This window comes from Halichoerus grypus, chromosome 6 (assembly GCF_964656455.1).
Source record: "Halichoerus grypus chromosome 6, mHalGry1.hap1.1, whole genome shotgun sequence".
NCBI classification, from domain to species: Eukaryota; Metazoa; Chordata; class Mammalia; order Carnivora; family Phocidae; genus Halichoerus; species Halichoerus grypus.
In genome coordinates this window covers 90412654-90439216 of record NC_135717.1, presented here as the reverse complement: position 1 = coordinate 90439216, position 26563 = coordinate 90412654, and the positions used below count along the sequence as shown (strand labels likewise).

Sequence of the window (26563 nt, the reverse complement as noted above, 5' to 3'; positions counted from 1 at the left end):
TCCAACCAAGGTCTGTCTGATGCAAAGATGTGCTTTCAACCCTCTAGTCTCCCAGAGTTATGCTCCCTTCTTACTCCACAGTATATTTGTTCTGGGTCAGCTCTGGGTCTGACCGCCTCCAGTCATGACTGGCTTATATGCTGGCTGGCTGGCTGGGTGCCCCCACCTCTCTCCTAGTCCAGCCCAGCCTTCCCAGGGAGAGGAAAGCCATCCTCTTCCCAAGAGCCTAAGAGGTAGATGTACTCTCTGGCTAAACTTGCCGCAGTAACTCTTTATCCCTTAAGCCTTCTGTTACAGCTAACTGCAGATCCAGGCTAAATAAATAGAAACACATAGGAAATACTATTTGTACTAATTAACCAACATATAAATTCAACAATGCTTCAAGTACCCTGCATCGAAACTATGTGGAACCAAGAACAAGGAGTATGTTAAAAAAAAAAAAAAAAAATAGATGCTCCAAGTTAGCGATTCTCTACGACTATAGGATGGTGTGGGGGCGGGGGTGGGATCAAAATCACCTGGAGCAATTTTCACAGCCCAGGAATCTATTTCCCTCACCTCCAACACCCAGTTCTGATAGCACCTACACTCAGGGAGGGAAAGGCTAGCTTCTGGAAGGAGACGACTGGGGGCAAGTAATTTGAAAACATTTGTCAGGGAATTCTGAGAACCAGCAATATATTCTATGCCCTATCTAGTTACAACTACGGTCCCGAGGGATGAGTTAGATGGTGTAGGTGGTGTCCATTTCTGTGCCCGAATAGAAAAGACTGAGGGAAGTACAGGCAGGGAAGGACAGTGTGCCATAATGAGCAAATCAGGATCTGGTGGTAAAAAGCTTACCAGCAAAGGGCCAGGCAAAACAACAATAACAAAAATGTTTAAATAAAAAGGTATATGAAGTCAAAAGGCACAACGGCCTGAACTGTTAGCCAGGGGGTGGGTCATCTCGGAGATTTCCACAGCTCAGGGAGCATCACTGTGCTCCAGGATAATGCAGTCACCGATACCACGGTTCTGAAATTAAACTGTATTTAAGAGAAAGCATTCAAGTCAAATATTTTTTAATGGATTTCTTTCTAAAATGGCTAGATTCTCTGACTGGATCAAGAGTCACTGTTCTACTTATGTAAAAGTGATGCATGAGGGGCGCCTGGGTGGCTCAGTCGGTTAAGCATCTGCATTCGGCTCAGGTCATGATCTCGGGGTCCTGGGATTCAGCCCTGCAGCAGGCTCCAAGCTCAGCAGGGAGTCTGCTTCTCCCTCTCCCTCTGCCCCTCCCCCCTGCTTGTGCTTAACTCTCTCTCACTCTCTCTCTCAAATAAATAAATAAAATCTTTAAAAAAATTATAAAATGATGCATGAAAAGCAACATGGTTTAGCGGGTAAATAGAGCACGAGTTCCAGAGTCAGCAGATGTAGGTTCCGGTGCTCAGGAGGTTTTGTAGTCTCCAGCACAGGGAATGTTGCTGAAACAGGTGAGGACAGGGAGAGTACGCAGAGTTTGAGGAGAAATTTGAGAGTTTGCTGGGACAGGACCTGAGGACCACCAACACTTCAGGGACGACAGAGGAGGTAGAGGAGCTCGCAAACAAGGCACAGGGACGCAGGAGGAATCAGAAACATGGAAGAAAACCTGAAGAATTTAGGGTCATGGACAGCATGACAAGAGAGTGTTTCCAGAAGGAGGACAGTGCACTGTGTCAAATGCTGAATGGCAAAGCTAAACAAACAACTGAAGAATATTCCCTGGACACAGGAAAATAAGAGGTCATTAGCATCTTGGTTAGTACAGATTCAAGAGAAACAAATACATATGACTCTTTTAAGAACTTTAACCACGAAGGGAAGAAAAGAAAGGGAGACTTAGCTGGGGATGAGGGGGAATGTTGGCATGTGAGTTTTTTTTAAATGGAGAAGAGAAGCTTACATATGTTTAGATGCTGATGGGAATGAGCTAGTAGAGACAAAGACTAAAGGCACAGCAGAAAAAAAATGGCCGAGAAATGGAGTAAGGCCTCCGAAAATGTGGGAGGAAATGGGAGCCACCGCACAGCGGAGGGACTGGACTGAGGAGAAAGGGAGGAACAAAGGAAGACAGACCCTGCTGCAAGGACCCTGAGGGAGTTCCTGTCTAATGGTGTCTGTCTTCTCTGAGAAGTAGCAGCTAGGTCTTCTGCTAAGGGGGAATGGGCCTCAAGGTGAACAGAAGAATTAGAAGCTTGAGGAGAGCAGAGATTTTAAACTGTCACCAGGGAGAATTCAAGAGGAGTACAAGCCCCCGCTCCAGTCTCCTCTTTGAGTTCACCCCGGAAACTGTGGACTCTGCGGCCATGAGAAATGATTAGGATACACTCTGAATGGCCAGCTTTAAAAATAGGATTCTTTCTTTTGTGCTTCAACCAGTGCCCTACACACCTCAGTGCACAGAGGAGAGGGACCTGGATTTGAATGTGTATTAGCCTGACAGACATTTCTGTCAGCACATTCCAAGAAATCAATTTTAGGCTCATATTTTAGTAAACAGCTAATATGAAAGCGTAACACTGAAAAATATAATATGTAATCAAATTGAGGCAAATTAAGACAAAATACTGCAGTGAAAAAAGGCTTCAGTCATTGCAGGTTTCTATTCAGAATTAAATTTCTAGTATTAAATGTTCTTTTTCAATTTGTTTTGGGTCAAGAGGTTATTAACACCATAAAAAAGTTAATAGAAAAGTATGGTCTAGGACAAAGATGTGTTATTATATTTTGCATGAATGCCTGTTATTAGGAAATAATCAGTTCCTAAAAACAACCATTGCTAGTTCATTAAGGGACAGACAATTACATCAAAACCCATCTCCTATTATATTTTATTTCCCAATTAGTATTCTAGAGACAAGAGCACAAGTTATAATAGAAACTACACTTCTATGTCTACAACTGTTTAATAAAAGACATAAAGGGCGGGGCGCCTAGGTGGCTCAGTCGTTAAGCGTCTGCCTTCGGCTCAGGTTATGATCCCAGGGTCCTGTGATCGAGCCCCGCATCCAGCTCCCGCCTGGCGGGGCTCAGCGGGAGGCCTGCTTCTCACCCTCCCCCTCCCCCGTTTGTGTTCCTGCTCTCGCTGTGTCTCTGTCAGGTAAATAAAATCTTAAAAAAAAAAAAAAAAAGACATAAAGGGCATATAGTTTTTTTTTTTATCTAAATCACGTAGTTTATTTCCAAATTTTTTTCAATATTATGCATATTCATTTTTTTCCCTCTTACTCTGGCCTGAAATCCTAACTGAAATCTATAACTAGAAGGAAACAAGAATCAATATATAGGGATAAGGGACATCTATTTAAAGTATGTCTTTTAAGAATGATTGCAATTGGCCAAAGCTCACATGAACCATAAAAAAAAGGAACAAAAATCAAAAGCACAAAAAGATATTTATGAACAGTCAAGAATTTAAACAGGGTAAGGATTAAAAATGTTGATGAGTATAGTTGGGAGTATGGGGCAATAGGAATGGCTTTAACATTTTTTTCTAGATCATTCAGAACTGTGGTATCAGTGATTGTGATGCTCTTCGAGCTGCTGAAATCTCTGAGGTGACCCACCCCACAGTTAACAGTGCTCTGCCTTTTGACTTCCTGTTTCTTTTTATTTAAATATTTATGTTATTGTTGTTTCACAAGGCCCTTTGCTATTAAGCTTTTTACTGTCAGACCCCATTGAGCTCCTTATGGCACACTGTCCTTCCGTGCTAGAACTCCCCTCAGTCCTTTCCATCTGGGCACAGAAATATACACCATCTAACTTACTCAGAATGTACGGGAACGTAGTTAATATTCTAAGCTAAAAGACTACATTTTCCGGCCTCACTTGCAGCCAAGGTGGCCACATAACTCAGTCTGAGCCAAGGAGGTAGACGCAAAAATGCTGTGGGAGGTTTTTAGAATAGGACAGCCCTTCTTTCCTGTTATTTGGGAGATGGGTGGAAAGGCGGGAGCATCAGAAGCCACCTTAGACAATGGAGTGCCCTTAAGTATGAGGGTAGAAGCCACACCCTTTAGAAGTGGAAGATCAAAGTAGCATAAGTCACCAAGGACTTTGTGGGACTGCCACAGTACCCCTGAAATACCTACCTCCAGGCTTTATTTTCTTACACAAAGAAAATCCCGGAGTTCCAGGATCGAGCCCCATATCGGGCTCCCCGCTCAGCAGGGAGTCTGTTTCTCCCTCTGCTCCTCACCCTGCTCATGCTCTCTGTCTCTCTCTCACTCTCTGTCTCTCTCTCAAATAAATAAATAAATAAAAATTTTAAAAATAGATATCCATGAAATACTAGCAAGTCCAATATGTAGATTAAGAAAAAATACATTAAGTATAATCCTACTTTTTATTTAAACTTTTAAAAAGGGTGTCAGTTGCATGTGTATACGTGAAGAGAAAAAAGTCTGAAAAGTTGTGTATTATACTGTTATTGAGGTTATTTCTAGTGGACGAGATTATGTAGAACATCTACTTCCTTTATTACTGGTTAGAATTTTTGTTTTTAACAGCGAGCAGGTATAACCTCTGTAATTAGAATAAAATATGCCACGTATTTGATATTCACATATCTAAAGAGATAACATATTATTCTGGCTTTATCTTATGATTTTATTAAAAATTTTTAGTTGAACTACTTTTATAATGATTTTTTCAAAGTAGAAAATTATACTTATTTTAGCTATCAACAATCTCTAATATACAAAATATATTTAAGGCACAGGTCAAATCTATTTTTTTAATATCTAATTATAAAAACAATAGCTTGTTATTGAAATGGGTAATGTTTTATCATAATTGGTGTGATAGTAAATCATGAATCCCAAAGGTAAATATAAAATAGTATCCATAGGAATTATGTGTAAGAACAGTAGGAGTGAAAACAGACTTAGCATACTCATTACTAATCCCACATTCTCAAAATCCACAAAGATTAACATTAAAAAAGGGAAGTTTCCTCCACCTATTAAAATAAACTTTGCATAAATGACTTGCCTAGAGTGATTTATGTATTGAGTAATAAAATAGTAGAGAATAGAATAAAAATTAATAACCTACTGCATAGAAATAACCACTCACCTAAGCACTCAAAGGGATCTAAAAAGTTCATGCAGGTGGGCAACTGCTTAGGATTTATGAGGGGAACAAGCCATGAGCAATACCAGCCATGTTTTCTCTGAAATTCACCCTCTAATCTGGTAACTTGTAACCTAGAACGATTCCAAAACATGCTGCCTCTTTTCCAATCCTCACCATTTGATTCATGCAGGTAAAACTTAGTCTCCCTTTTAGGTAAGGACTTGCACCTACCTTCCCACTGGCCAGTCAGCACCAAGGTCCTGTTAATCACCACATCGATTTCCGTAGCTCCATCTTCCACAGCCAATCTGATCTCTTCCAATCGTGTTTTTAAATGAGTCTGTCCAGCTGGAAAGCCAGTGGCCACTAGCAGAGAGAGAGAAAAGAAAGGAGGGAAGGAAGGAAGGAAGGAAGGAAGGAAGGAAGGAAGACAAATTTCAGTTGGTAAGTATCTCAATAAGGAATTTCATACAAAAAAACAAAAAAACAAAACAGCATTTTGACCAAAGCATTAATGACACTAAAGAGCTTCACGCCTATCTTACAAAGCGAAGTGCAAAGAAATAGAATGTCATCTCATATAGTATTGGTGTTAGGATGAATATTAGTATTTTATAATTTGAAAAACCTGAAATTAAGTTTCTGTAGAGATGCTCATGAGGGCTTTAAGTAAATAGAAATTAAGAAAATATGTATCCTCACAGTGATAGTCATAAAACAGTAGCTATAGCCCTGTCTTGATGGACACTGGTTAATTATTGATCCTACTCTTAATTAAGTTGGTTACCACTGTATTCTTGATTTAATCACTCACATTTATAGCTGTTGCAACCAAATTGCAATACAGGTTCTTCCCACTGCCTATCTTAAAATGAAGACCAAGCAGATGAGAATAAAGGGAAGCAATTGCAAGAGGGAAAAAGACCTAATATTGTCCACAAAACTGGGGCAGGGGCGAGTTGGGAAGAGCAAGGCCAAATACAAATTAAAAAAAAAATGAAAATACAGCTACACTTCTGAAAAACCATTAACATTTTTTACACGTGCATCATTAAGTCCATTTCCATGACTAAAGATAACCTTTTGTATTTCCTTGATGTTATTAAATTCCTTGGGTCTGCTATCTTAGAGGAAAGCATGTTTCCCTGTTGTATAAAAGAAAAGCTGAATTGAATGAGGCTGATGAAAAATTTAAGGTAGCTGCCAAACACTTTCGGAATCTTCACAAATAGCTTGTATATCAATACTATGTGTTTCTTTTGATGTATCCCTAATAAAATAATCATCTTTTTAGACTCCTTTTTTAAAGAACCAAGATATTCCTCTTAACATCTTCTAAAAGTACAATCTAATTTTATATCTATCCATCCATACACACTCACACACACTCACACACTCACCTACACAGAAGTTTTAAAGACTCTTTTGTCTTTCATGCCCAGTCCTGTTGAGTCTATCTTAAGGGAATAACTCCTGAACATACTCTCTTGTCTTTACCTCCCAGGCTTTGGAGTGGCACTCCTCACACGTCTCACTTGGACTGTGATAAGTCTCCCTAACTCCCTGTCACCCCACTCTACTGGATCCACGACCACCCCCGTAACTCACTACATCATGCAGCGGATCATGACATGCCTTTGCTGAAAATCTTGCAGTATCCTCCCCAACACCAGAATAGAGCCCAAATGCCACCATCGGGCCATTTTCCCCTATGTGATCTGCCCCGATCTACCTTCCCAGCTTCAACTCCCAGAACCCCCTTCCACTCCCCACTTCATCCCAATTCAGATCCAACAATGACAAACCACTTGTGGTTCCCTGAATGTGCTTCTGTGCCTTCACACAGGCTAATTCCTCTGTCTAAAATGCCATTCCCTGTCTCACCAACACCGTCAACTCCCCCTTCCCCTTTGAGACCCCCAGCAGTTATCATCTCCCCTGTAAAGAATTCCCTTACTCTCTGAGTGTCACCAACCTCTGCAAAATAAATCACTCCCTGCTCCGAGTTATAACTGTACCTCTGCGTATCTTTATTGTCATCTTTTACATATATATTACTACATATCCTGCATTATGATGTTTTAAACTTGCTTATTCCTCCTAAACAACCAAGTTTCCTTAAGGATGGGGATAAGGTTCTATATTCTTGGGAATGAATGTGGTCTGCTACTTAGGAGGCAAGCAGATATGGAGAGAATGAGTAAATAGAAATCATTAAATATATAAAGCTAATTAAAATCATAGTATAAAACTGTATATAAAACCCCCAGGTGTCTGAGTTGAAGAACTGGAAACAGGTTGAGAGACAAGAGCAAAAGCCAAAACAATTTTACCGGAAGCCACTGGGATGGTACAGCCCGAGGCCTTCAGCGCTTTTACCGCATCACACACCCGCGCGGGGTAGACACAAACAGCAGCGGTCGTAAGGCCTGTGACGAAAGAAATCGTAACAGCCTGCTTTATGGGAAGTTCAACTTGAACAACAGGCTTTTAATTATTTACACCACCACCCTGGCAGAAATCAAAATGAGAGGAGAAATAATTCCCCTGTGACGCTGCACTGAATGAAAAAGTTTTGACTCCCTAACATTCCCTTCCAGTTCTTGACAATAGGGATCTTTTTCTCCTTGTTCAAGACACAGAATAAAATAACTGTGATGCACTGGTCTTGGAGGTCAATATAATGCCACTTTTTAAAGATTCCTAAGCGGTAAACTTAATGGTCTTGACTCAGTGAGAATATTGTATTTCATGTAGGTAACAAAATCCAGATTTGTACAGCTAACAGACAGTGGATGAAAAAAGTGGATGAGAACCTGACAGGGTAGTAGAGCAAAATGACATTTAACTGATCCTATTCCCTCTCTTGCAAGAAATAATACAATCTGGATCTGGAGCCCTCACTTGGAGGAATAAGCTCTTAAATTTAAAAAAATCAAATAAAAATCAAACAGCCACTATAAAACAAAGCAAGAACATAGACTTCTATAAAGTTGCTACTTTCAACAATTTTGTATAACAATGCCTATACATAGGTGGTGTTTTTATTGTCAACCCAAAAGACACATAATAAATATTTTTCAAAAGCTGTGGAGTTGTTTAGCTCTATAAATTATCTTCAAATTATTTGGGATAAAATACCTGCATTGGGCCAATGCAACATCTCCAGTTGCATATTCATTACCGACAGGCACTCGGGAATCATGAAGCATCCCTCCATCGAAAGATGTGGCTCCTAAAATCAGCCCAGTGAGTACCATGACACATGGTCTTGGAAACACCCTTTAGCCTTCCAGACCTCGGTTTCCTCGTTTAGAAATAGGGGATCAACTCTCAAAGGTCTCCTCCATTCTTAAGATGTTAAGATTCTAAACTTATGGCAACTTTAGAAAGTCCTTTCTTTCAAGTATACTAAGAGAGTGAATATAACTTTTTTTCAAAAGATTTAACCTAATATACGAGCACGCAATATTCCCCATTTGCATTTTATTCTCAAAAGTATTTCATTTACTCACAGAAAATACTTTATGTATGAGATGTGATTATTAAGTAATGAGACTGGCTTTTGCACATGTGGCTAGGGAATGAGAATCAGTATTTTAGAGTCACTAGATAGAAAATTTCCCACACTGAAGAACTGGAAAGAAAAATAAAGAAACTCTCTACCAGAAACTTTAATCCAGGATGGAAAGAACTGACCTAAAAATGAGACTCAGATTCTCTCCCTGCTGTTTTTCAGAGAAGAATCCCAATTATTTGTCTATGTACACAATTCTACCGTGGATTTTATTGCTGTTATCATTTTAGCAACTGAATCTTCTCAAATCCTCTTAGATTTAGTGATCAGTACCATAAAGAGGTAAACACAGACAGATTATACACAATGATGTTACCTTTATCATGCATATTTAAACTTTTTAAGAGATCTTCCCGGATTGGATACTTGGCTTTATAACAGAGCCTTTGAACGTTGGAAGATGTGTCATCGCCTGAAAGTGTAGTAAGATCTATAAAGGTAACGGCTTTCAGGAGCCAAGCAGCCTGGTTTAAAGAAAGTAAAAACAAGATTAAAAAAAAATTCATCTCCAACCCAGTTAGTTAGTGGAAAATCATTAGACAAACGTGGGTGCTAAAATCTGACGTCTACCCTGTTCTAAGGCATGTCCTTCTCACCTGTGATATAAACATTGCTCAAGAGTGACCAACAAGATGAACACTGCATAGAACAAAATAAAAGAGGGATACAGAGTAGCCTTAAAAATTACTATTCCTGGGTGCCTGGGTGGTGCAGTCAGTTAAGCGTCCAACTCTTGATTTCCGCTCAGGTCGTGATCTCAGGGTTGTGAGACTGAGCCCCACATTGGGCTCTGGGCTCAGCACGGAGTCTGCTTGAGATTCTCCCTCTCTTCTCCCCCTCCCCCATGCATGCTCTCTCCCCCCTCCAAATAAATAGAATCTTTAAAAAAAAAATTATTTTTCCTTCCATAGCTATCCCAAAGTGAAATCCCTAATAGATCAAGCCTCTCCACACCAGACCTCTCCATCTCCTCCACTAGGGGTCCCTGATGGCTACCATATGACAGAACCTGGGAAAAAGAGGGTCTCTATCTGATATTTTACCTCCAGCCTTGGGATCTGGGATGAGACTCTTTAAAAAAGAGTCTAATTTTGTTGTTGTTGTTGTTGTTGTTCGCTTTAATCCAATTCCATTTCTAAAACAATATTCATAGTTCATAACTCATTCTAATGAATTTCCTTTTATCTTTCAATCGGAATATTTCCAAGGATGAACAAAATGTAAAATGTCATCCTAAAGGATTCAATCACACTATTTTGCCTCACTTGTGAAATGAACTCTGAATTCCTTTTAGTCCTGTGATGCATAGCACACCTTTGGTCAGTATACACTGAAGGCTATGCTGACCACAAGTACCCTATGAGACATCACTTTTTGAGTTTTGGGAAATGATTTATGAAAATTAATAGTAAGGTAAACACAATGGTCAAAGGAGGTCAACTCTTATGCCTAAGTGCCTCAACAGCAGACACACCAGGTTTAGATGTTATGGTTTAAAAATTAAAATAGAAGACAACCAAAGAAGGTATGTCTAAGGAACTGAATAAATGTGTTGAGGAAATACGCCATTTAATTCACTCATGAATAAAGATGCCTCAAATTCATTTGCGGCTTTGCCACTCAAGAGTGATAAGATTTTTAACTTGTTTGGATAAATGTGTTATCTTTCTCCAACCCATCATCATCATATATGAATTATTAAAATAAGTCATGGACAGCTGCAATCTTTTAAGTTTAGATGCATCTTGAGTGAAATTCAATATTGTGGCCTTGAGGGAAGAGACCAGGCATTGTAAACTACAGGAACAGAATGCTCAAGAAGAAACCTTACTTGCCACTCCTTTTTCACGGTTCTGCGAGCCTGGATTTGTTCTGCACGCCTCAGAACTGCAGGTTGATTCACTTGTATTTTGGAGATCCAGCTAAGGTCTAAAGGGGAAAGAGGAACACTTCTTATTAAATATATTCACCTATTTTTACGTGGTCCTTGAAAGGATATATCATTTTGCATCAAAGCTGTTTTTAAAGCCTATGCTTCTTTTTTGCACAATTACAAATAAAGAACCTTGTTGAAAGAAACCCAGCCCTGAAAAGGCATTCTTCATGTAAAATCAAGTACATTTGGAACTGGAAGAACCTGTATTGATTCATTACATAGATATGTCTAACAGGGGAGGAAAATGTTATATTACTCATGCCACGTGCCTCACTTCTGACAGCAAAGACTTATTTGTAAGTGCCCAGTCCAGGAGAACAAATGATTAATAAATACTTAAGTGAATTAATGTTGGGGCTTAAAGGAATCCTTGATCACTACTCCCCTTACTGATAAGATTTATATCTACTAGATGCTGATATGATATGATATGATATATATGATGATATGATATGATATAGCCCATGCTTTCCTCAAAAGGGACTTTTTCAGAATGTATTAGAAGTTACAACACTGATAGAACAGAAGTTAGAAAAAGGGAAAGAAAAAAAACAAAAACCAAGGTGTTCAAAATTCTGGGAGACATCTCTATTGCTTCTGTTTTAAAAGGCTCTTCCCTACCCCGATCCTACCCTCCATCTCTCTGAGTTAAATGTAATTTCTATTTTAAACCCAGCCTACACCTTAGCTTTTGTGAAAACACTGCCAGATCCCAAGAAAGAGCTAACATCTGGATACAGCTGTACTATAAAACTGGGATTTAGTTCATCAAGGAGTCATGGTAAAATGGTCTCCTGTCCTTACTATACTGTGAGTCATGATCTTATCTTTGAGTGACTAACACCAAACACAGGGTGTATCTCAATTGTATTTCACTTTCCACCAACACTCTATCACAACAGTGACTTCACAGTAAATTGAGCACTTACCCATTTACCTTCTATAACTAACTTCATTTTTATATCCCTCTAGCACCTTCTTCTTAGAAGAGCCTTAAAAAACTACTGTGGAAAAGGAAATATGCCCCAATTATCCACGATGTTCCTTTCTGCAGTTTCAGTTACCCATGGTCAACTGCAGTCCAAAAACAGATGATCCTCCTTCTGAGGCATCAGAGGGTCATAGCGGCCTAACGCTATGTCACAATGCCTATATCATTCACCTGATTTCCTCTCATCAGACAGGCATTTTACCATCTCACATCATCACAAGAAGGGTGACTACAATACGATAACATATCCCAAGAGAGATCACATTCACGTAACTTTTATTATACCATATTGTTATAACTCTTCTATTTTATTATTAGTTACTATTGTTAATCTCTTACTGTGCCTAATTTATAAATCAAAATTTATCATAGGTATATACGAAGAGGAAAAAATACAGTATATATATAGGTAGGGTCCAGTACTGTCCAGAGTCTCAGGCATCCCCTGGGGGTGGTCTTGGAACACAGGTAAGAGGGGACTACCATACACAATTCTCTATAATGTGGAGGGGAAAATGCTAATTGCATACTGCACTACGTAACCAAACTAATAATAATAATAATACAGTATTTGCATCCACCACAAAAATAAGACCACGTTTCTACAAAAGACATTCTCTCTAATTTCCAATTGATTCTTATCAATATTAATATTGTAGAAATTCCAAGTCAGAGTCTGAGTGATTAATAATGATATGCTTATTTAAATACCACTGAATAAGGAGCAGAGTCTGGGTGCTTTTTTTTTTTCCTAATTAAAATATTTTGTTAGCTGAAATCATTTAACAAAACAGAGTTTTATCATTTCAATCCATCTGCTCCTCCAAGACACTGTATGGTTTCCTGCTCATCTGCTGAGCTAACATCACAGAATCTAAAGTCAAGCAAATGGTATCTGCCTCTTCTTCCCCATCCAAAGATGGGTTCTAGGTAAAGCCCAAAGAAGTAAGACCAGACTCATCCTAATTTACAAGACCTATAAGAACCCCTCTCTACCCAAAGGCAGGGGAGATTCTTTTTTATAAAAAAAAAAAACTGTTAATCGTGATTAGGTTTATGGTAAAGATCATTTCAGACAATCAACGAGGCAGAGTTGTGTGAAATACAAGGCTCACCACCAAGCAACTGTTGACAGTGGCCAAAAGAGGGAAGCCTGTGCTGGTGGGGCAAGGCTCTGAGGGGCTGTCCTTTATCCATCGTATGACCCTTCCTGGATGCCCCTCCCCACCTCCTCTCTACTCCCCACCCACACGACCACCGTAGGAAGCCTGGCTACTGGAGAGACACCTCCGGCAATCCCAAGATTTCACCACCTGGCTCCCTTTGCCCTCATAAGACCCCTCTTCTCCCTTTCTGCCCCTCCAGCCCTGGGGTATAGCCTTTCTAAACTACCAGGAGTTCACTGGCAATTATGTCACGTTCCGTCTCTGGACCTGTGCGTGCTGGTTATTCCTTCTGCCCTTTGTTATCTTGCCAACAGAGTGAACTCCCACCCAACCTTTAAGACTTAGTTCAAATGCCACCTTCTCTGTGAACTTCCTCTGAACCAGACAGGCTGAGCTATTCCTTTGCTTCTATGCACTTAATGCAACTTTATAGTCTACCTTTAGTGACGGCCCCTTATTCTGAATGCACTGATTTGTCAAAATGTTTCAGTCCCAACAGATTTTTAAAACTCCAAGCAAAGTGCCTGACACGTGGGTGGCATTCAATAAATAAAATGAATAGTTCCCCGAGACCAGAAATGATCAAATTCTGGGCAATATCTTTCCCAACTGCTTTTTCTAAAAAAAAACTTTTAGTGTTGACGTCCCTCCCCGCCAGCTTTATTGAGGTATAATTGACAAAAACTGTATATGTTCAAGATATACATCTTGATGTTTTGATATACATCTACACGGTGAAATAATCACCACAATCAAGCTAATTAACGTATCTATCACATCACACATTTCCCTTTTTTTTTTTTTTTCCTTTTTTGAGTGGGTTGAGAACATTTAAGATCTACTCTCTCAGCAGATTTCAACCAAACAATACAGTATTGTTAACAATAGTCACATTGGAGGTGTCTGGATGGCCCAGTCGGTTGAGAGTCCGACTCTTGATTTCGGCTCAGGTCATGATCTCAGGGTCATGGGATCGAGCCCTGCGTTAGGTTCTGCACTCAGCACGGAGTCTGCTTGTCCCTCTCCCTCTGCTCCTCCCCGGGCTCACTTTCTCTCTCTCTCTCTCCCTAATAAATAAAGAAGATCTTTAAAAAAAAACATAAAACAATAGTCATGGTGCTGTACACTGTATCTCTGGAACTTATTCACCTTGAATGACGGAACTCTGCACCCCAACTGCTTCTGATTAAAGAACTTGTGGATCTCCACAAGAGAAGCTGGGACTGAAGCATGAACAGAATACCTGAGGGCATCCACCTTAAAAACTAATTTTTAGTACAATTCCCCACCAAAGATTAGAACCCACGAGGCCTGCTCTCACAATTCTCAGACACCACTTGCCAGAGGTCCCTGTGAACCACCTCCTGGAGGATGTAATAGGATTACTCTTCTTGCAATATCAGCCTCCACTGTTAAAAATATCATTAGCGGTCATAAAATTATCCGGCCCCATATTTAATCCAGCCACAGAATTTGCCTCTGTGACCTCCCATGGTAATGAATTATATAAGTGACTATCTCATTTTATTAGCACTTAATTTGCTACTCTTTAATTTCATCAAATAACCCCTGTTCTCATATTATGGGGTCTGGGGAAAAGAAAGGACTGATTGGCCTTTGTTATGTCCTTCATAATTTTTAATATTTTATTCGAGTACCCTTTAGCATCTCCTTTCTAGGAGAAGTGATTCTAATGCACACAATCTCATCAGTACCATAGAATCTTCTCTTACGGGGGCCAAGAAGTGTTTCAAGTACACGTGCCTTTGGGGAGAAGAGACATGAAGCCATAATTGGAACAATAATACTCTTTTCTCAAAATTCTCCCGTGAAAAAATATCCTATTGTGTCTCTTAGTATGTCATTTGGGTGGCTTTCGGGCCCTTCTGTCAGTTATAAATTTGTTCTCAAATACTCTTCTCACAATTTTTTATTATTATTATTTTTCCTATGTCTCAGTGGAGACAAATCACTTCCCTACAAATCCACCATGTGGTCTTTCTGCCACGTCCATTGATGCTTCCATGGATGTTCTCGCGCTTCTTCACAATATTCCTAAAACACGAACACCAAACGATAACTCTGTGAAGGGGGGTTTATTTTGCATTTTGATTTTACCTTTGTTCCTAATGGAGAGAAGTAAATTGTGATATGTTACTAGAGATTGTTTTTTCCCAAATTTGGGAAAAGAAAGATTAAATTTCCCATGTTTTCTCTTTTCATTCTTTTTATTTTCAATTCTAATTTGCAACTTCCCGGGAATCAGCCACAACTTCCCATATGTGCAAGTGCCCAGCATAGAAATAGTTGCTCAATAAACCCCTTGCATCACAATACATCTATTTTTTACCTCAGACACTGAAACCAGTGAAATATCAACTTGATCATGTCTAGTCTTTCAATCTTAGCCTTGGAAAAGGTTAGCTTGGCTAGAAAAAAGAGCCCTGGATGTCAGTGCATGCCTGATCCATTCAGGCTCAGAAGATACTCAACTTCTATAAACGAGCAGACTCGGCCTTGTCCAGTTCCTAACCAAAGACACAAGACAGAAACCATACCGGGAGCTTCATCCTTACTAACAGGTAGAAACTAGAATTTGTTTTCTTCCCAAAGTCTAGTCTACCACCCCATAAGCCCCGGGTGAGCTCTCTAGGGCATCCATGCCCTCAGTGGACATGAGCCAACTCTTCTAACACTCTACCGTGTAAGCCCAATCCTTAGAACCCAGAGAGATGGTCTAGAAACAAAGACACCAACAACTTGACAGCATATATTGCCACCGCTCACAGAGCCTTACTACTATGACATCTCCCCACAGCTGCTCTGACTCTAATCTCCAACTCCCATCCCACATACATTCTCCATCCCTAACCATTCTTTAGGATATCAATCCAAGTCCAGGTGAGTGATGAGTTTACTACACCCTCTAAAATACTTCAACGTAGATTTCTGGCACCAAGCTAAAGGCCAACGTGATCTGCTCACTTGTTCCTTCAGTACCAACCTTGAATATTCTCTGCTTATACTCCTCTTCCTTTTGGCTGTCATTTCCAGTATGTCTTGTATCCACAGCCACATGGATTATAACATTCTCAGAACACATCATCACAGTGGAACAGAGTCTGGGTTCACATTACAAGATACGTGTGCTCTTGGACCTGGCTTCACATAGTAGCATCATGTGGGGATTTTAAGGTCTCCCTCCTTCCTCTTACCCTTCATCCCTCCTTGAGACATTAGCCCTTTCCCGGCTATCGCTGCTCTTTACTAATCAATTTCTGTCGATTACTCTCCTTCTCGATCATCAGCTCATGTCTGTAGGTTGATTGAGGCACTAGAAGGAGAACCTAGTCACTTATTCTGACATCAACATACTGTTCGGTGCAGTCCCCAGGTTGCCTATTTCTGTTCCACTTGTTCCCAGGATGCCCTTCACCACTCAGTCACCAGCCTCCACAGTTCAGCAGCAGGTGGTGGCTGCAGTTAGGTAGCTAGAGAGCCACGAGCCCTCAGCAGAGGCAGGCGCCCATGTGCAAGTCCTACCGCCTCTGCATTTAGCCTTTCTGGTGTGCAGGCTCCGTGCAACACAATGCAAGAAACACAGTGGCCTGAAATAGGTTGCTGCTGTCCAGACAAAGCTCAGGGAATAACGCCACCACCTGGGGGAGTTGAATTAGAGAATATAAGCAAACATATGGGGACAAAGAGCAATCAATGCGTTTAACCAACATCTCCAACTGGTCCCACTGGTCACATCAGTCAGGAATCTTTCAGTTAAAAATGATGAAAACTGACTTTGGTGATGGGACCAAAACGGGAAGGATGGTAAAAGCTCAGATAACTGAGAAGAGATTGGAAGAACAAGCTCAGACAACAGACAGGAACCGAAGACATCAATACAGAGACAAAGCTAGAAGAACAAGGCCAGCATTGATCAGCAACAGCCTGGCCAAGATTTCACAGCAGTGGCTGCAGACAACACCACTGCCGTTTACCCCAACTCACTCAGAGCCTCAAGTTCCATGGGAAAGCATCCGAAGCCTGACCCATGCATGCCTGTGGGGGGCAGGGAAGAGGGAAGATCCACTCCTTCCTCTGTAGCGCCTCCAACCTGATCTACGTTCTATAGATAGAATGACCCAATACTAAGAGGACGCGTGTTGGTTGCTGGCCAGCCAGAAAATGACAAATTTCTATTACAATGAGCGTGAGTTTGGAACATGCTAGATGGGTTGGCTTCTCTTGGAGATGCATAAAGCATTGGGCACATTAGACTCTATGACAAAGTCCCACAGGAAAGAAATCTCTCGAATGGTCTTTGATTCGGCATTTCTCAAACACTTGACCACAAATGGCTTTTTCCCTGGAACATATGCTTACCACACTGGATGGACAGTAAGTCAAGTTCAGAGAAAGGGAAAGTCAGAGTAGGCTCATCCAGTTGGCTAAAAAAAACTCTTAGATCAAGTGGAGATGTGCAATTGATGCTAAAGCAGAGGTTCTCAGTCTGGAGACATCTTTGGTGCCACTTGCACCTAGTGGGGTGGAGGCCAGGTAAACATCCTACAATGTACAAGACAGTCTCTCAGTAGTGTAAGTGCCTGATACTAAGCTTTCTAATTGTAGCATAAGTGCCTGACCTTAAGCTTTTGATTGCTGAGGGATCCATTTCAAAAGACATCCATCCAATAAACATATGGCCAGTCGTATGACACAGCTACTAACCAACCAACCAACACAGAACTAGACAGCTCCCACACACGAAGTTTCCTCTTTCAGAAAGCCCTGGGTAACCTAAATAACTGCCTGCTCGAGTGACCCTGCTTCCCCTTCGCATGCCCCAATCCCTGCTCTTTTGCTTTAAATTAGCCAATAAAGAGTTAACGCACAAAACCCTAGACATCCCACCCTCAGACCCTAATAAGACTCAGGTCATTGCTTGCGTGTGCACACTGGCTCTTTCTACCCGAAACCTCACAGTGCAGCCCTTGGGTATGTCATGCACTCTCCAGGACTTGTGAGTAATAAATCCTGATCCTCAGAGATCCCTGATGGTTTTTGCTGAACTGTGTGTTCTGCAGTCATAATAAGAACCGGAAGAGACGGACCACCCATAAGTAGGAGCCCTGGGAGGGGAACCGTCTATGGAATTTGCCACAGGTGATGTGCCCAAGTGAGCACCGCAGGCATTCCTAACCAAGGGCGCTACCATCAACAGTCTCAGGACCAATGGAACAGTCCAATGATAGAGACTTAACTGGCCCCCAATGTCAACAGTGCCAGAGCTGAGAAACCCTACCCAAAGGATGGGCAGGATTCGGGAAAAATAAAAAGGAAGCACTGAAGGTTTATGGGAAACAGGAGTGTCAGAGACAGAGGCAAGCTGGCTCTATTTGATTCACTGTGGCTGATCTGTAAAGCTTAAGTACTAGGCTAAGAGTCTAGATCTGTGCTATCCAATCAGTAGCCACTGGTCACATGTGGCCATCTGAGCATTTGAAATGTGGAACAATCCAATTTGAGATGTGCTTTAAGTGTAAAGTACTCAGCAGATTTCAAAGATTTAATACAAAAAAAGAACACAAAATATCTCTGTAATTATGTTTTTTGGTTTTGGGTTTTTTTTAAGCCCAGCGTGGTGCCCAATGTGGGGCTTAAACTCACAACCCTGAGATCAAGACCTGAGCTGAGATCAAGAGTTGGATGCTCAACCAACTGGGCCACCCAGGTACCCCTCTGTAATTATGTTTTGATATTGATTATACACCAAAAATATAATATCTGGGATACATTTGGTTAAATAAAAAGTATTAAAATTATTTTCACCTGTTTCTTTTCACCTTTTATAATGTGCACCCTAGAAGATCTTAAATTACTTTTGTTGCATATTATATTTCTCTTAGACAGCACTGGGCTAGACTTTATCCTGTAAGTGATCAGAGCCACTGAAGATTTCCAAACTGGGCTGTAACAGAATTAAAGAAGTATTTTCTAAAAATAATCAGCATACAGAATATGTCCCATAGAAATGCTTACACAAAAATGCAAGTACAAATATGAAAAGGTATTTATGTTAGTATTGTTGTGACACCAAGATCCATGATTGCTTCAAATATAGCAGATCCATAATATAGAATATGACCCGCTATTAAAAAGAATGAGGTAGATCAGTAAATACTGTCATGGAAAACCGATTATGATACTTTACTCAGTGAAAACAAGTAGCCTGCACAGCTGTGATTTTCTAAAATAAAAATGTTTATAAAAACAAAAATACAAATATAAAACATATATCTGTTGGTACCTGTGCAAAAACATAACAGAATATATACCAAATTGATAGAAGAGTTTCTCTTCAGAGCTAGAATTACGTAAGATTTCTACTTTCTCATGTTATACAGTTCCATAACACTGAAAATTTTTACCAAGAGTATGCATTACTTTATTGAGCAGGAAAACAAAATATACTTAACTCTTTTCAATTGAGAGGCATTGCCAAGCAGCAGTGTGCAAGGCAGGTAGAAAGAGACTACAGTAGGTAAACCAGCAAGATGGCTGTTGCTATGGTCCAGGCATCAGCATCGTACAACGCCTCCCTGGGGCATTTCACACCCCAAACCTGTCATGACCAAACTCTGCCACTGAGTCCTTCCATGAATCCAGTCTGACTTAGCTGCATGATGCCAGGCAGAAATGATAACCTCTGAACGCCACTATTACTGCTCCCATAGAAAAGATCACTAAAACATTAGCACCCGGGCCACCAGACAGAACCTGATTAGTATATAAATCCTAGATGATACAAAGATCACACCTGAGTGAGACGGGCCCTCATTGGCCCACCCATAGCAATGCCCTTCCCCATAGTTAAGGAGTTTATGGAGTCAAAGGTCCAGACTTTCCCCGAGATCACATTCTCCTTCCAGTCTAAGTGCAAGGTGCGCAGGACCCCAGAATTCCCAGACCAAATGGCATTTGGTCTGCTCCCAGAGTCTACAGGGGTCTCCCGACCCAAAGTCCGTACCTTAAACTTAAGATAGAAGACAGGTTAGGGACTTTGCTCCTAGAAAGTTTGGTCAATATACATCTGTCTATGAATTACCTTTATTCATTCATTCAACTAATAAAAAAAAAAAGGGATACATATGATGATGCCAGCACTGCTCTAGGCTCAGTGGGTTCAGCAGTGAATGAAAAACCAAAATCCTTACTTTCACAAAGCTTCTCATGAAAAGAGACAAACAGGGCGCCTGGGTGGCTCAGATGGTTAAGCGTCTGCCTTCGGCTCAGGTCATGATCTCAGGGTCCTGGGATCGAGTCCCACATCGGGCTCCCTGCTCCTTGGGAGCCTGCTTCTCCCTCTGCCTCTCTCTCTCTGTCTCTAATGAATAAATAAATAAAATCTTAAAAAAAAAAAAAGAAAAGAGACAAACATGTAAATATATGTCGAATCTATTACACAATATATGTGGGCTACATTGAAAAGTTACACAGGATAAGAGAATGGATAGTGGCGAGATGGGGGGAATGGTCAGGGAGTCTCCTATAAGAAAACAACTGTGCAGAGTCCCCTATAAAATAATGAAGTGAGGGGCACATGGGTGGCTCAGTCGGATAAGCATCTGCCTTCGGCTCATCCTCTTCGGGATCCTGGGATCAAGCCCCACGTGAGGCTCCCTGCTCAGTGGGGAGCCTGCTTCTCCCTCTTCCTCTGCCCCTCCCCACCTCGTGCTCTCTCTCTCTCTCTCTCTCTCTCAATCTCTCAAATAAATAAAATCTTTAAAACAAAAAATAAGGAGGGGTGCCTGGGTGGCTCAGATGGTTGAGCGTCTGCCTTGGGCTCGGGTCATGATCCCAGGGTCCTGGGATCGAGCCCCATGTCAGGCTCCCTGCTCAGTGGGAAGCCTGCTTCTCCCTCTCGCTCTGCCATTCACTCCGCTTGTGCTCTCTGGCTCTCTCTCTGTGTCAAATATATAAATAAAATCTTTAAAAAAAATAAGGAAATGAGCAATGAGACCATCAACCTGGGGAAACTGTGTTCTAGGCAGAAGGAAGAGCAAATGCAAAAGCCCTAAAGCAAGAGTGAACATGTCATATTTGTGGCAGAGTAGGGACACAGGTGTAACTGGAGGACAGTAAGCAAGGAGGACTGGGAGTGGTGGAGATTAAGTCAGAGAGGCAGGGCAAGGACCAGATCATATAAATGTCCTCCAAACTCTAGTCATGACTCATGGACATGTCATGAAATCAAGTTTGTCAGCTGCCACTAGTATTTTTTAAAAAGAAGAAGAAACAATAAAATGTAAAACATCAGGACACCTTATATATACTACAAGTAGGGGTCATTTACAGAAATTTTGTTTCAATTATACATATGTAGGCATGTCCTGTGTGGCAATATAAAATACATGGCCTGTTGTGAGGCATGGCCCGTAAGGTTTGAAAGCCCCTCAAGAAGGACTTTTTCAGCATGGAAAGGACTTTAGAGGTGAGACAGGAAGTCTTCAGAAACTCTGTGCAGAGGAATGAAATGATCTCACTTAGATTTACATTTTTAAAAAGCCCCTCTGGCTGCTAAGGGTAAGCCAACAGCAAGTGGTAGCTTGAACCAGAACAATAGTAGTGGGGAGGAGAGAATGGTCAAAATCTCGTCAGTGCACTGGCTGTAGCATTTGTATTCTGTCTTTAAAATTTGCCTTCAAACAAATATGAGCTGCTCATTCTCTGGTCTGGGGAGTGAACAGTCCAAGAAAAGTTGATATTCCAGAAGCAGCTCCAAGGTTCACAGAGCACAAAATTCAAGGAAGAGTTCCTTCTGGTCAGGACCCATAAATGTGCTCAGATAAGTCTGTGTATGGAAGAGTTCACAGACTGGAACAAACCATCAGAGCTGACCCCCTGCCTCCAGGCCCTGACTGCTGGAGTAAAATCGACTACTCTTCCCAATCCTCCGTCTGCTGAGCTTCTGGTCCTCACTAGGATGACCCCATCATCCTGGTTTGCCCAGGATGTGCCCCATTTACCCTTCCCTGTCCCATCCAGTTGAGCATTTGCTTCTATATTTCATGTTTTAATAAACAACATAAACCAGGCTGGGTTTCGTAGACACCAGCTTCTACCACATTCTCTAGTCAGAGGGTAAGAGGAAAGTGCAGTGAACAGAGACCTCATTTGAACATGTGGTTCACTCGGTAAGGAGAAAACTCGACTATTCCCCATCTCCCAGACAGAAAAATTAACACTTCCGGCATGCAGGGCACTCACAGACAACTGAGGGCACTTGAAATATTTATGGCTAGAAATGGCTGGCTGGGACGCCTGGGTGGCTCAGTCGTTAAGCGTCCGCCTTTGGCTCAGATCATGATCCCAGGGTCCAGGGATCGAGCCCTACATCGGGCTCCTTGCTCAGCAGGAAGCCTGCTTCTCCCTCTGCCTGCCACTCCCCCTGCTTGTGCTCGCTCGCTCTCTCTTTCTGACAAATAAATAAAATCTTAAAAAAGAAAGAAAGAAAGAAAGAAAAAAACAGCTGATTCCTTCCAGTCTTGGGTGGTGGTAGAAGTACGCGATGCTCTGTCTCTGCAGTCATTTGAAGATACGAGCCAGTCGTGCCCTGGCCCGGGCCCAAGCCCACAGAAGACACAGACACACCACGCCCCCAGTCAGTAGGGGATGAGAAGTATGAGAACCTATAGGTAAGGTGAATAAGCAGTATGAATATCTAGATTCCTAGAGGGGAACTAACTGAAAGCAATGCTTTTGTCATTTTTATATTCTATAAATCTAAACCTATTTAGGGTTACCCTTTTCATTTTGAAAAAAAAAATCTATTAGCAACAATGAGCTCCAAAAAAGGATGCTTAATGAAATATTAAATTCTGAATTTCCATTTCTCAGAAAAGTTGATGATCTGTAATTTGCACAAAATGCTTTTCAACATCTATCACGTGCCAAAATAGCTCTACAGAGATATCACTGACTCCAAGACCCAAATCTGCTAACAAGCATCTTTATACACTGCAAAAATTAGCAGTTATGTTAAGAAGCCTGCACTTAAAGATGGCAATTTAACACAGCCTCAGAAGATGCAGTGACAGAAAGCTCTGAAGCATGACTTTCCAGTTAGATAAAATGAGTATGGATGGTCCCCAATTTACGATGGTTTGATTGACAATTTTTCAGTTCCATGATGGTGTAAAAGCAATATGCATTCAGTAGAAACCATACTTCCAATTTGGAATTTTGACCTTTTCCCAGGCTAGCAACATGTGGTAGGATCCTCCCTCGGAATGCCGGGCAGCGGCAGCCACAGCTCCTGGCTGGCCATGCGGTCACGAGGGGAAACCACCAATCCAGTGACAACCATCCTGTACCCACAACAACCAGTCTGTTTCTCACCGTCAGTACAGTATTTAATATATTCCATGCGCTACTCAACACTTTACTATAAACTAGGCTTTGTGCTAGATGATCCTGCCCACTTGCTAAGGTAAGTGTTCTGAGCATGTTTAAGGTAGACTAGGCAAAGCTATGATGTTCGGTGGGTGACTGTATTAAATGCACTTTCGACTTAGAGTATGTTCAACTTATGACGGGTTTATCAGGACATGACCCCACCATTAAGTCGAGGAAGATCTGTCCTCTAAATATAGCTCATTTTTACATCCAAATTTCCTAGTATATGTATAGAAAGTAAAGAAATAGTTATTAATTTGTTGGCCTCAGAAGCAGAATTTCACAACTAGAAAATACCAGTTTTAAATCAGAGGCACAGGTGCTTCAAAGAGAAAATCTATTAGATTAACTCAAATATTGGCTCATTTTAAAAATCTAATTTATCAAATCAAAGAAAAATTTTATTTTTTTAATTTTTTTTAAAGATTTTATTTATTCATTTGACAGAGAGAGAGAAAGAGAGCGCGCACAAGCAGGGGGACTGGCAGGCAGAGGCAGAGGGAGAAGCAGGCTCCCCGCTGAGTAGGGGGAGCCTGATGTGGGACTCAATCCCAGGACCCCGGGATCATGGCCTGAGCCGAAGGCAGTCGCTTAACCAACTGAGCCACCGAGGTGCCCAAAGAAAAATTTTAGAAGTCTATTTTGCTGAAGGTAAAACATCTGACATCATTTTGACTGCCCCCATAAATTCAGTTAAATAGGCTGGTGTTGAACATATAATTATTTGATTTTGCAATGATAACATGGATACAAATTTTGTTGGAATATAGTATCATGATAGAAACAAATTTCTTATTAAGAAACCTACAGAGCAGAAATACACTTGGATATGGTTGTGATAGACAAATAATTTATAATTTCATCCAAATAAGCTTCCATATTGTAACAAAGTGCAAGCTGTAGCTGTCAAATTTTAAATATTTTATATATACACAGAATAAGTGAACTACCTGATCTTTGTGAGAAAGCTGATGTTTAATTAAAAATAAATACTTCTTCCTGGCAGTATGTACTATTTCTTTACTGATCATCATCAGCTAAATATTAGAAACATTTTGACTCTTGGAAGAACCATTTTGTCAATCTAAGCTGATGTACAACTAATCCTGAACTATTTTGTAAATCAGACCTTTAAAGTTGGCTTTATTGTTTTTCAAAATCAGTTGAAAATCTTTTTTTAAAAAAACCTGTTAAGTAAATAAAACACCAAAAGCCTCCAGCTTTTGAAACTTTGTGAACCACAATTACTGATGACAACTGTTTGTAAACAATGCAAACAGGAAGACACTAAAATGTATCCCTACAGAAGTAAAGACAAGATTTCAACAAATTAAATGAGGAGGGCATTTCAACCAGTAAACAAGGCTTAGTTTCAAAATTCTAAAATTGCACTTTGGAATACCACAACTTATCTGTTTTAACTATCTACTGCTGTAAAACAAATCACCACAGAATGTCCCGGCTAAAATCAACAACCCCTTTATTATTTCTCCTGATTCTGTGGGTTGAGTGGGACTGGAACATGCAATAGAGCTTCACTCACATACCCAGTGCCTTAGAGAAGGCGGCTAGAAGACTGGGCTCTGCTGGGACGCTAGGTGTCCCTCTCTTTCTCCATGCAGGACCAGAACCTCTCACTTTCCAGGTGCCTTCTTCAACAAGGTAGTTGAACCTCTTACAAGGCAGCTCAGGGCTCCCCAAATCATACAAACAGCTATTAAAGCCTCACCTCTGCGGTATTTTATTGGTCAAGGTGAATCAAGGGCAGCCCAAATCAATGCTATAGGGGACGGCAATCCAAGAGACCCGGTCCATCTTTGGAGACTAGTTACCACAAACTCCTATTTTAAATGGGATACATTTATATTCTGTACTGGAAAGAAATGTAATTGAGAAGGCTTGAGATTTTATAGTATTTAGATTTAGCAAAACATTCAAAAGAACCTTAAACAGAGACATTTTATTTGACAAGTTTTGTCTTATAAAAATATATATTATTTTACCTTGGCATAGAAGAGAAATACATTAGCTGTGAAACTATTTGTGCCAAAATATTTATACATTTCAATTTTTAAAAAATGAGAACTAAGAACAACCTCTACTTACAGAATTTGCTCTAAGCTTACCAGATACCTCACCATCCATAGAGAAAATATTTTCTCAATTAGAAATAATATGTTCCACAGAGAAGAATTGTCAAGAATTTCAAATTTAAGAAACATAAATTGCAACTTTAAAAAAATTGATGAACACATTAATTACTTAAAAAATTTTTTCAATGTTCTTCAAAAAGATACCAATGCATAACAGATTGATACAGCTCAGAAACTGGTTAAAGCAGAGCAATGACTCAACTTATATTGTTTTATACGTTGAGATAATTAAGATGAATACATTTTTTGGCTTTGATGTACATGAATATATTTTGTTTTAGAGTGAAATGTTTTTTTTAAAGTTTTTGAATAGAACCATTTTCTCTTGAATAGAAGGTCACTAAAGATATAAAAACAATTTGTCAGTCAAGAAATAAATATTTTTAATTATATCATTTTAAGTACTTTAACGCCCTTTTTCGCTGTCAAAAGTATCTAGTTTGCACGCTAGGTTCTCCCTATCAAAACTCCTACTCTATGTTCACCTGAGCAAGTTACCCAAGCCTTTCAAGCACAAAACCTTCCTTTGGGCTCCACTAGAACCTTAATAGATAATATACAATTACAATTCTTACCCAAGTCAGTCACCAAATATTTAGGTGTTTACTATGTATCAGGCACGAGCCCATAATCTAGTGGTTATGTTGGACTGTTTGTTGCACAATTTAGATGTTGCCAACATGAGAAGCTTCCACAAAGCTAAGAGACTCAGACCATTTCATTAGTATACAAATTTCTACCTCCCCCAGCCCAGCTCCCCATCACTGCACTTAAGTGACACGCAGCAAATCATCTATAAACACTTGAGGAATCAATGATTACACATAGATTATAGGGGCACCTGGGTGGCATAGTCAGATGAGTGGCCAGCTCTTGGTTTCAGCTCAGGTTGTGGTCTCAGGGTTGTGAGATCGAGCCCCACATTGGGCTCTGCACTCAGCGCAGGCAGAGTCTGTGTAAGATTCTCTCTCCCTCTTCCTCTGCCCCTCCCCCCGCATTCTCTCTCTCTCTCTCTCTCTCTCTCAAATAAATCTTTTTTTAAAACGCACATAGATTATAGAGAAAGGGGAATGACAGTCTGAGGAAGCCTTGATACACTAGAACAAAAGAATTACAGCCATTCACTTAACCAAGATTCATCACATAGCTATCTGTTGAGAAAACCTCAGAATGAAAGGA

At 40.6% G+C, this 26563-nt stretch overlaps 1 protein-coding gene across 1 annotated transcript in view; it reads right to left on the bottom strand.

The window, feature by feature from the left end:
* DERA (deoxyribose-phosphate aldolase) overlaps positions 1-26563 on the bottom strand; it is a 120311-nt gene that overhangs the window by 57405 nt on the left and 36343 nt on the right. Inside the window, exons 2-5 of the mRNA XM_078075663.1 lie at positions 10518-10615; positions 9003-9150; positions 7443-7538; positions 5341-5475 (exon numbers count right to left, since the gene is read on the bottom strand). Of these exons, the coding sequence (XP_077931789.1) occupies positions 5341-5475; positions 7443-7538; positions 9003-9150; positions 10518-10615 (477 nt within the window). The remainder of the gene's footprint in view (positions 1-5340; positions 5476-7442; positions 7539-9002; positions 9151-10517; positions 10616-26563) is intronic.